At 41.2% G+C, this 12,480-nt stretch overlaps 1 protein-coding gene across 1 annotated transcript; it reads right to left on the bottom strand.

Moving 5' to 3' along the window:
* Positions 1–5,283: 5,283 nt before the first annotated feature.
* tspan31 (tetraspanin 31) lies at positions 5,284–12,456 on the bottom strand. The gene is made up of 6 exons (XM_029722627.1): positions 12,265–12,456; positions 11,219–11,386; positions 9,029–9,109; positions 8,274–8,414; positions 7,719–7,829; positions 5,284–7,478 (listed from the first exon to the last, which is right to left on the bottom strand). The coding sequence occupies exons 1-6, from the start codon at positions 12,325–12,327 to the stop codon at positions 7,404–7,406; spliced, it is 639 nt and encodes a 212-aa protein (XP_029578487.1). The 5' UTR covers positions 12,328–12,456; the 3' UTR covers positions 5,284–7,403.
* Positions 12,457–12,480: the final 24 nt, after the last annotated feature.

Genomic DNA, 12,480 nt, shown 5'->3' with positions numbered 1-12,480 from the left:
CTTGGGAGCAATTTCCAAACGCCTGAAGGTACCACGTTCATCTGTACAAACAATAGTATGCAAGTATAAACACCATGGGGCCACGCAGCTGTCATACCGCTCAGGAAGGAGATGCATTCTGTCTCCTAGAGATGAACGTACTTTAGTGCGAAAAGTGCAAATCAATCCCAGAACAACAGCAAAGGACCTTGTGAAGATGCTGGAGGAAACAGGTGCAAAAGTATCTATAGCCACAGTAAAAGGAGTCATATATCGACATAACCTGAAAGGCCGCTCAGCAAGGAAGAAGCCACTGCTCCAAAACCGCCATAAAAAAGCCAGACTACGGTTTGCAACTGCACATGGGGACAAAGATCGTACTTTTTGGAGAAATGTCCTCTGGTCTGATGAAACATAAATAGAACTGTTTGGCCATAATGACCATCGTTATGTTTGGAGGAAAAAAGGGGGAGGCTTGCAAGCCGAAGAACACCATCTCAACCGTGAAGCACAGGGGTGGCAGCATCATGTTGTGGGGGTGCTTTGCTGCAGGAGGGACTGGTGCACTTCACAAAATAGATGGCATCATGAGGGAGGAAAATTATGTGAATATATTGAAGCAACATCTCAAGACATCAGTCAGGAAGTTAAAGCTTGGTCGCAAATGGTCTTCCAAATGGACAATGACCCCAAGCATACTTCCAAAGTTGTGGCAAAATGGCTTAAGGACAACAAAGTCAAGGTATTGGAGTGGCCATCACAAAGCCCTGACCTCAATCCCATAGAAAATTTGTGGGCAGATCAGAAAAGTGTGTGCAAGCAAGGAGGCCTACAAACCTGACTCAGTTACATCAGCTCTGCCTCCAGTATTTATGCTGCAGTAGTTTATGTGTCGGGGGGCTAGGGTCAGTCTGTCACATCTGGAGTATTTCTCTTGTCTTTTCCGGTGTCCTGTGTGAATTTAAATATGCTCTCTCTAATTCTCTCTTTTTCTTTCTTTCTTTCTCTCGGAGGACCTGAGCCCTAGGACCATGCCTCAGGACTACCTGGCTTGATGACTCCTTGCTGTCCCCAGTTCACCTGGCCGTGCTGCTGCTCCAGTTCCAACTGTTCTGCCTGCAGCTATGGAACCCTGACCTGTTCACCGGACGTGCTACCTGTCCCAGACCTGTTGTCCCAGACCTGCTGGAACCCTGACCTATTCACCGGACGTGCTACCTGTCCCAGACCTGCTGTTTTCAACTCTCTAGAGACAGCAGGAGCGGTAGTGATACTCTCAAAGATCGGCTATGAAAAAGCCAACTGACACTTACTCTTGTGTTACTGACTTGTAGCACACTCGACAACTACTATGATTATTATTATTTGACAATGCTGGTCATTTATGAACATTTGAACATCTAGGCCATGTGCTGTTATAATCTCGACCCGGCACAGCCAGAAGAGGACTGGCCACCCCTCATAGCCTGGTTCCTCTCTAGGTTTCTTTCTAGGTTTTGGCCTTTCTAGGGAGTTTTTCCTAGCCACCGTGCTTCTACACCTGCATTGCTTGCTGTTTGGGGTTTTAGGCTGGGTTTCTGTACAGCACTTTGAGATATCAGCTGATGTAAGAAGGGCTATATAAATACATTTGATTTGATTTGACTCTGTCAGGAGGAATGGGCCAAAATTCACTCAACTTATTGTGGAAAGCTTGTGGAAGGCTACCCAAAACGTTTGACCCAAGTTAAACAATTTAAAGACAATGCTACCAAATACTAATTGAGTGTATGTAAACTTCTGACCCACTGGGAATGTGATGAAAGAAATAAAAGCTGAAATAAATAATTCTCGCTACTATTATTCTGACATTTCACATTCTTAAAATTAAGTGGTGATCCTAACTGACCTAAGACAGGGAATTTTCACTAGGATTAAATGTCAGGAATTGTGAAAAACTGAGTTTTAATGTATTTGGCTAAGGTGTATGTAAACTTCTGACTTCAACTGTATATATACATTGGAAAAAAGATAGTAAAAAAATAAATGAGAGATATAAGAAAGATCAGGATTTGTTACATTTTAATTACTCATATTTAACCCCTTATTATTGGAACTAAAGTACTTCCATATACAGTATACTTCCATAATATTTTTTTCTAAACTCTTATGAGTTTAGTGAGGCTTGTGGGCGTCCTAGAGAAAAACAACAACACATGTCCGTGTTCGTGAGTCTCACCTTTCGATGTTGGGGTCATATTAGTGTGTAGCCCAAACTGTTCGGACGATACAGACAGAAGTTGGCAGATCGGCTGTACTGACTTCAGACGAGTCCCAAGACGCTTGTGGGGGTCGTAGTCATGAGAATCTCCTCTTTCCATATTAGTCATATTAGTTTGTATGCTAAATTGTTTGGAAGCCACAGACATTTTCGTGAGAAGACCAATTTTCGGGATGACAAACACCTCTGTAGCTCTGCCATCTTCCACCGCAGAAGGCCGATATCGGCAGATGCGGTGGATTGAAACTCAGCCCATGTAAAAATGTATATACAGCGGGGGAAAAAACAGTTATGAACAGTTAGAGACAGAATAACAACAAAAATATCCAGAAAAACACATGTCAGAAATGTTATAAAATGATTTGCATTTTAATGAGGGAAATAAGTATTTGACCCCCTCTCAATCAGAAAGATTTCTGGCTCCCAGGTGTCTTTTATACAAGTAACGAGCTGAGATTAGGAGCACACTCTTAAAGGGAGTGCTCCTAACCACAGCTTGTTACCTGTAAAAACGACACCTGTCCACAGAAGCAATCAATCAGATTTCAAACTCTCCACTATGGCCAAGACCAAAGACCTCTCCAAGGATGTCAGGGACAAGATTGTAGACCTACACAAGGCTGGAATGGGCTACAAGACCATCGCCAAGCAGCTTGGTGAGAAGGTGACAACAACAGACCAAAATGGAGCTCTTTGACATCAACTCAACTCGCCGTGTTTGGAGGAGGATTGCTGCCTATGACCCCAAGAACACCATCTCCACCGTCAAACATGGAGGTGGAAACATTATGCTTTGGGGGTGTTTTTCTGCTAAGGGGACAGGACAACTTCCCCGCATCAAAGGGACGATGGACGGGCCATGTACCGTCAAATCTTGGGTGAGAACCTCCTTCCCTCAGCCAGGGCATTGAAAATGGGTTGTGGATGGGTATTCCAGCATGACAATGACCCAAAACACACGACCAAGGCAACAAAGGAGTGGCTCAAGAAGAAGCACATTAAGGTCCTGGAGTGGCCTAGCCAGTCTCCAGACCTTAATCCCATAGAAAATCTGTGGAGGGAGCTGAAGGTTTGAGTTGTCAAACGTCAGCCTCGAAACCTTAATGACTTGGAGAAGATCTGCAAAGAGGAGTGGGACAAAATCCCTCCTGAGATGTGTGCAAACCTGGTGGCCAACTACAAGAAACGTCTGACCTCTGTGATTGCCAACAAGGGTTTTGCCACCAAGTACTAAGTCATGTTTTGCAGAGGGGTCAAATACTTATTTCCCTCATTAAAATGCAAATCATTTTATAACATTTTTGACATGCGTTTTTCTGGATTTCTTTGTTGTTATTCTGTCTCTCACTGTTCAAATAAACCTACTATTAAAATGATAGACTGATCATTTCTTTGTAAGTGGGCAAACGTACAAAATCAGCAGGGGATCAAATACTTTTTCCCCCCACTGTACCAGATATCTCTAGATTTTTTATTATTATGCTAATTAGATAGACTAAGGATTTTTAAACGGCCATGTTATCAGATCTCTAATATAATATATAATCCATAATTTTAAGATATTGTAGGATGCATATGGTATTCGTTACTTATGTCTTTGAAAAGGCATTGTACATTACATGACACAAACAACCACATAAAATATCATTATAGGGCCAGATGGTTGTCCCTGTTGGTGTGAATCTCCACAGCTCCTCCACTCCTCCAAGTTAATACACCCGGCATATGGACATGCATCACAGGGTAGGGAACGGGCTCAGTCCCAAAAGGCACCTTATTCCTTATTTAGTGCACTACTTTTGACAAAACCCCTCTGAGCCCTGGTCAAAAGTAGTGCACTAAATAGGGAATAGGGTGCCATTTGGGACATGGACTGGCAGTAGGCCCTCAGGAGAGCACACTGACAGGATGGGGATGATGGGGACCAGCGAGGTGTTCAAACCACACACACAAACCCAGTTTGTGGACCAGCGAGGTGTCCAAACCACACTGCTGTCCACGTACCGGAAACTCTGAGGACCCAAAGCCCTTACTAGGCACATTTTACTTACATAAATGTTCCTACTACACTCCAGGGGATAGGCCCCGCCCGACCTGTATGCAGGTACACCACCCGGCCAAGTCGTATACGTAGCCTATTAAAACACCCTCATGTGATTTGGTTACGTCCCATCTAGGGGCGGGTGTTGAAAATTTGCATGAGCTATGGTGCAACATATCGGAATATTGTTTATTCAATATGTCAATATCAGTCCCCCATAAAATCAATGTATAACATACTATAGTGGTAGCAATCTCATGTCATGGAGGGATAGCCTAGGGTATTAGGGATACTCAGATTATGTTCCCATTGTTAAACTTGTTTGTGCTTACTCAAAAGGATGTGCCATTTATTTGAATTGGTAAAGTAATGCCTGTAACTAAGTGGTCTCTTGTGTATTATTACCCAGAGTCTGCTGTCATGGGACCCAACAAGAGGATCAATAGACTTACATTATAGGCATGAAAATGATTGGGATTTCCGGACACATATGAAGCCTAGACCTGGATTAAAAAGCACTTTCAGTGGAGATTTTCCATGGAGTAAGATTTTTAGTCCAGGACTAGGCTTTATCTGTGTCAGGGAAACCACCTCATACATTTACAATTGTCTGAGAATTTCCTCAATATTTTTTCCCAGTCCTGGCTCCTTAAAACCTGACTAGAAAATGTACAGTATGTGGCATTTATATGCAATAGATACAGGACTAAATACCTCTATCATACTGTTAGTCAGCTGATCTTCCAGGAATATATTGCTATAGTCCACCTTTTCTAGTTCCTCTTGACTCCTTTTTTAAGCAATTGAATATGGATGTTGTGCAGCTGAATTGGTATAAGCGCTGTGCTGCCACTGTGTGGTACATAGAGAGAGCTGCACATTGTAAAACAAGCTCATCCTTAGCTGGTCATGGATAAAATGTGTATTACACAATAACTACTCAAATGTGAATTGAGATAATTTCCTGCCCAGAAGTGAGTCTCAAAATAGTCAAAGTAAAACATTTATCCTATCTTGTCATTTTTATTTGGAAATTGAAGTCTCAAAAATTCAAGATAGGGTACAATTGGGATAACAAGTGCACAAGGTTTTAAGTAGGGTACATGGTCTACAAGGTACAGAGTTAATATAATGCGTACAGATAATATATATATGCATTAGACCTTGTAGTGGCTCCACTCAAGCACCATATCCACCATCAAAACCATATTAATTCACCATAAGTGGTTCAAGTAATACAAGCGCTGACATTTCAATTCATCTTAGTCCTAAAGGATGATCCAGATCAATAGAGGCCAGATGAGATGCCTCTCCTCCGTGTAAGACATAGAACAAGCAGTAATGTGTTTTAATGAAAACAGCTTACTAACACTAGAATATTAAGTTAATTAAAAAAAATGCCTGCTGCGCATTATCAAAACATTTTAAAATGAGTTCAACACTGTTGAACAAAAACATGTCAGCAAATGAGGACAAAACCAATGACATCATTCAGCAAAACAACAAATGCACAAAACAAACAGGATTACGGAAAATAAAACAAGTACAGCAGGTTTTCACTATAGCGTCGACCAAATTAGGCATAACTTCTGATTTTCTGCTAAAAACTTTAAATGATCGATAATAGATAATTTCCCTTCCAGTTAAAGGTGCCATTTAACATTGTATTGCTCTTTACGATTATTTTGGAAAAATACAAGACTTAGACATACCCAAATGGTCTTACTACTTTCTTACCTTATCATAAACCAATTCAAAGACGTTCAGAGACGTGAACTATTGCTATTGTTTACACTTTCAACTTCCAATAACGAGAACCAATAGGGAGCTAGGAATAAACGTAATGTACCTTTAAGTAGCAGGAGAGGTCATAGTGTACTTGACTACCATGTCCCTCATAGGTCACTAAATCGTTACACTTATTGACATCATTTGTGAAACAAAGGAACATCGGAAATGCATGAGGTGTGGATCTCTTAACCATCAAACCCATCTTTCATGATATTGAACACTTTCAAAAGAATATACACATGTACAACAATAAGGGCTGCAGTCCATTGGTGATCTACCTACTTACTTATGTGAATGTTAAATTAGTTGGCTCAGTTACACAAGTTAAATTCATAAATATTCTTAATCCTATCAGAATAACTACTTGACTATCTAAAATCGAACTTCTAAAATACAATACCAGCATCTACGGCATCATCAATTCATCTGAAAAACATACATTTCCATCACACCCATTCCTTTGCGACAACCGTTACTTTTGAGATTTTCGATCTGACTTCAAACGACAACAAAGCATTTCACCTCAAGTTAAGAGAGAAAAATAGAAACTTCCTGAATAATGCATTTGACAGCAGTGGGTACATACCATACTGTAGTGCCACACATCACAGCTAGCACTAATCTAGAGGGCCATACTCAGCCGAATCAACACTACATACAGGAGGAAAAGGTGAATTAAATTGGCTTATTAAACGTTATACACAGTAGGGTTGTCAATAGGCATGGGAGAAAACAAGGTACTGTAGGTATGTCTGTGCAGCAGGGCAAGTGTAAAAGAATGTCTACGGTTACATGGTTGGAATATAGTCAGTCATCAAAGATCCGGTACTCAAATCAAGGCTGGGCAATAGCCCAATGGAGGCAGCCATTTATCCTATCATTCATAAGATCTGGATCCTTGTCAAAATCGAGAAGTTTGACCCCTCGCAAAACCTAAACTAGGCAATATGAAGAGGAGTGCTTGCACAAACAGAGGTTAATGCAGTAGGTAGGCGATGTGTTTTAGTCCAGTGTGAATTTAAGGAAGGTGTGTATATCGGAGGGGTGTGTCAGCTTCTGTGTGCGCTCTCTTGTCCGCGGATGTCTCCCAAATAGCACCCTATTCCTTATATAGTGCACTGCTTTTGACCAGAGCCCTATGGAGCCCTGGTCAAAACTAGTGCTCAATAGAGGGGCTAGGGTGCCATTTGGAACGGAGCCCATTTGTATGATTGTGGTCCAGTTTAAACTCCTGAGTGTTTCTAGATGTGCACAATTCTACATGTACAGCTACCAGTGTATCTCCTCATTGGGAATCTACAGTACTGCATTAATTAGATGGGGTTAGACCGACTATAGGAAAGCACTGGGATTGGCTCTGGGGTCTTTCTGGTTCCTGTAGCGCACTGCCAGCCACACCCCAAGAATCTGGAAGAGAATGATTACATAATTCAGACAAGGATGTGGTCATACCAAATGGCTTTTCACACTACTGAGCCAAAGCAAGATGTACTGAGCTGGCCTGGTTGCGTATCCACCATAGTGTCTGGAATTGTGGAGAGTGTGAAAATATCCAAGTTTGCGCCGTTTGGTTCGGGTTCAGGTGGTCACGATAGTGTGAAAAGAGCAAAAAGTGCCTAAAGAAAGGCTCGCAGCTCAGACACCCACCTCGGTAAAGCTGAAGAAGAGTCCGACGCCTCCCAGGATCTTCAGAGCCTCTGAAGCGTGCTGTAGCATCATGGTACCACAGGTGTAGCAGTTTCTCCTGTCTTTACACGGCTGCAATGGAAGACAGACACGCTCGCAGTCTCAGCTGTGGTGGACTGTTAACAGTAGATCAACTGGCAAATACTCTGATAAAGCACAGGGAGCGAGGTACACACTACACTGGCAAAAGCAAGGGGGAAACATTCAGAGCTTCCCTGACCGTTACGTCACATATTTATATGTGACAGGGCATTACCCATGGATAAAACCAAGTCATTTCTGAAATACATTTTCCTGTGGTGACTAATCATGAACAAGGGGGAAATGTAATATACAGCTACATTTTTACATTTGAGTAACTTAGCAGACACTCTTATCCAGAGCGACTTACAGTTGTAGGTGCATGCATTTCCCTGTCATACTTAGTATGAGCAGAAGGACACATGTATTACAAGTACAACTATTTCCAGGTAGTATTTTGCAGGAACATGCATTACAAGTAAAGCCAATCCTTACAGCATTGCAGCTGAACCAGTCCTGGTTAAACTGCTTCTGGCCGAGGGTGTTGTTGAGCAGGCCACAGCAGTCCAGCCGGCCCTCCAGCTCTCCCTTAGTGTTGTTGCTCATCAGACTCCAGGTTGAGTTCAGTAGCTTCTCCTGGAAAGAGAGAGGATATATAATAATAATACTAACGCCATTTAGCAGATGCTTTTATCCAAAGCTACTTTGAGTGCATACATTTCTTTGGTGGCCCCAGTGGGAATCGAATCCATGATCATTTGCATTGCAAGCACCGTGCTCTACCGACTGAGCCACACAGACCCATGAGGACATGAGTGAGTGGAAATACAAGAGAACATGGGCTCTGTTTACATAGGCAGGCCAAGTCTTATATTTTTTCAACTAATTGGTCTTTTGATCAATCACATCAGATCTTTTCACATCAGCTTTTTTCCCCCCCTGATTGGTCAAAGACCAATTAGTGAAATAAATATCCGAATTGGGCTGCCTGTCTAAACGCAGCCATAAAGATTGATTGTACAGAGAAAGAGGGAGTGGAAGGGAGCAGCTGACAAGGCATAGCTGAAATGGATAGAGGAAGGAAATCTATCCATTCCTTTCAGATCTACACAAGTTCCTAGGGGGTAGGGTCAACTCTTACCCTACGAGTTCCGGAGCCTGCTGGTTTTTTGTTCTACCTGATCATTAACTGCACCCACCTGGTGTCTCAGGTCTCCAGAGTTGAGTTTGAGGGATCTATGGGTACTCACCTGCTGGTCTTGGTTCATGGCCAAGCAGGAGCATGAAACTCCAAATTGGACAAGGAATACCAGGAAAAGTATGATCATGTACTACAAGGGCCCAGTTAAAGGAAACAACAAACTGGTAATTTATCAACTAGGCCTATATTTATTGAGAGAGAGAGAGAGAGAGAGAGTACATTCTTCATTGGAGTTTCTACATTGGAGTTTCTACATTCTACAATGGCGCTTCTACATGGGAGTTTCTACATTGGGAGATAGGGGGTAATCTTACCTATTAAGCCCGCTTCCATCTTTGGATTCAAAGAAGAAAAGAAAATAACATTTTCTGCAATTTAATGTTTCAACCAGTTTATGTGGTTGTTGTATCCACACCAGTTTTTATTCGAAGACAACCAGATGTTTTATTATTAAGTTATTGACATGTGTAAGTTCCTACTAGTGGCCAATTTCAAAGCTGCAAAATAACTTGTGTGGAGGCGACTCTCAGATAAACACATTTTCCAGATGTTTTTTTGCACCTTCTCAGGTAAGTGATCATACTTCATGTAAAATTAAGAGATTAATGTGTTGATATGCACATGATAGCATACTACATGGGTATAAATGACTATTTATTGCCAATTGAAACCATGTGTTTTTCATGCTAGCAGTCGTACCACATGTCACAGTCAATACAGTAGCAACATAACTTGGTGAACCACAACAATATAATAGATCTCAAGAACTCACAGCTCACATTTTTTTTAATGCATTTTGTCTTATTTTACTGTTAAATTAACCTTGCATTGTTATACATACACATTTTTGTAAATTTGACATTTATCTTAGGTGGGCTTAACAGTTACAGTAGAACTCAATGAAAATAAATATTGTTCAATATGATCAATACTAACTTTGCATAATATTGTATTCTATAGTGTATATTTATTCCCCAAACAATTGGTTTCCATTTATTTATTTTTACTATAAATCATTGTTGTTCCAATTAAGCCCAGTATGCATTGAAACACATGGAGATTGTGTGTTGATATCCCTAATATCCAATTAACCTGAGCATAAATAGGTATTTTCTTCCGATTTATGTTGATTAAAATACTCAAACTAGAGTTATGCATCTATCCATGGTGCCTTTAACAAAAGGAAGAACAATTAAAAAGCCTTTGTAGTCTCTCCAAGAGGTTTGGAGTAGACATGTAGTCGTTGATGCAGAGAAAGAAGATTTTAAGGATACCAGGGATAGAAGACCTACAAGTAGCAGACAAAAATGGAAACAAATGAGGGACAAGAAGATGACCATTGGACGACTACTCATGCAGTTAGGCCCGGGGCATTGTCATATTGTTGTCCCTCATTCATCCAGGTGATTCTATTTTTTGGTTCACCACACATACCTTTGTAATGCAACAGTAGAGAGGGAGATTTGAAACTGCCTTCAGATAGGCTTTAGGAAGACAAGTTGAACTAATGAACAATAATAGGAGTACAGCAAATGTGAACCAGCATTCAGATAATTCATTTAAATGTGTGTGTGTTATGGTCTTTGTGCATGGCTTCTTATCCACAGAGGGCCAGTGTGGGTGCAGGGTTCTGTTCTAACCAAGCAATAACACACCTCATTCAACTAATCCGGTCTTGAATAGTTGAAGTCTATGAATAGTTTAATCAGGTGTGTACCGGTAGGCAAAAACAAAAGCCTAGGTTCACATTGATCTCTGTGGATACGATTGGACACCCCGCTGTTATGAGTGGTAATTTCATGATGAATAGTAATGATCAGTTTATCTTAATAACTTTAGGGGAGATTCATATAATCTAAGATCCCATAAGAAATGTCAGTTTGTATGTTTTCAACATTTGGAAATGGATTAAAATTGATTATTTAAGAGGTGGGTTTATTTGGAATATCTATGTGTTTAAGGGTACATTCAGTACCCATTAAGCCCAGTCTGGACTTTTCACATATTTTAATCAAATATTTTTCACTTACAATAAAAAATGTCATAAAACTTCCCATGAGATGTTCATTTTATCTCCACTTTTCTTACAAAAACGTAGATTTTGGTTGGCTTAATATATACACTACTCCAAACTGTTGCCCAATACAATGAAGTCTGGGAAACTGTAATTAAAGCCCAACGATTGACTCAAACGGAGCCACGTTAGGAGACTTCCTCCTACAGGACATATAAAGGATACAAAGAAGAGCATGACTTGGTGATGGTGGATGGCTCCGATGAGTCCCACGATGGCTATGAGAAGCAGGAAGAAGCCCACAGCTATGACCCCACCGATGATGTGGATGCTAGACACAATGCCAAACTCCTTCCCCCATGCTGCCACGCCTATCAGCAGCAGACCTACCAGCTGAGGAGGGAGGTGAGAAATAGTCAAATAGTTAACTGTTAACCTGGTCCCAGATGTGGTTGTGTTGTCAACTCCTTTGGTCATGGTACATATTTGCAATGCTCATAGGAGTTGACAAGACAGCACATACAGATCCAAGCAATTAAGTAAGGAACCACCGTCTCTGATACAACAGTGTTGAGGCAGTTTGTGCTGAGGACATGGGAAAGGTAAGATAATAACTAGGCCAATGTGCTGCTTGAGGAATGCATCCAAACAAAAACACCACACACAGATCTATTATCTAAGGGCTGAGCTGGCAGAGGAGAACTATGCACTATAGCAGGGTTTCCCAAACCCCCATCCACAAACCAAAACGTGAACCGGGGGGGGGGGCAGGACCGAGTGGACCTTGTGGAACAGCTGTAACACGTGTCAGTGACGATTCAGAGGTCGAGGAGATAACGCTCACTTTGAGCTAGTTATATAGCTAAATCAAACCCCTACTGAGTCAGCTAGCTAGCGAATGTACAGTATTGTTTGGAATAGCTCGATAACTAGCTATTCACTTGCAGATGTATCTATGTTTTTCCCCAACCCAAGTAATGATGCGTTCTAATGTAGCAGTTAGCTAACTTTAGTAGGATACCGTTATTTGGTTAGCTAGCTAATGTTAACGTAAAATATGACACAATACATAACGTTAGCAAAAGCAACAATCTACGTCAGAAATTACCCATATGTCCAGTTAGATGACATCGTAAGCTAGTTAAAACGAAATAAAAAGTGTGTTAGCTAGCTAGTTACACAATCTTCCATTTGCCAGTTAGCTAGCTATCCAGTTTAGCTGTTTAGCAAGCTAACGTTAGCTAGCTAAGATGTTCCACTTCAATACTCACAATGTAAACCACATTTAAGGAACAAAGCGCGTTTTTAGAGCAGGTAAATCCACCACAGACCATATTCGTATTTTTATCGAATTTCTTAAACAAAGACCTTGCTTTAATAGCAAAGCTTTCACAGGCTAACTGGCTAAACTGATTTGTTGTTGGTCTGGCAGGCAACAGCACACAAGTGAAAAGAGGGCGTTGTCATGACGTGTGTGTGCAAAACAT

The sequence above is a fragment of the Salmo trutta genome, chromosome 30, assembly GCF_901001165.1.
Source record: "Salmo trutta chromosome 30, fSalTru1.1, whole genome shotgun sequence".
Classification (NCBI taxonomy): Eukaryota; Metazoa; Chordata; class Actinopteri; order Salmoniformes; family Salmonidae; genus Salmo; species Salmo trutta.
Note: the sequence above shows the minus strand (reverse complement) of the source record. Positions and strands in the feature narration are given on the sequence as shown.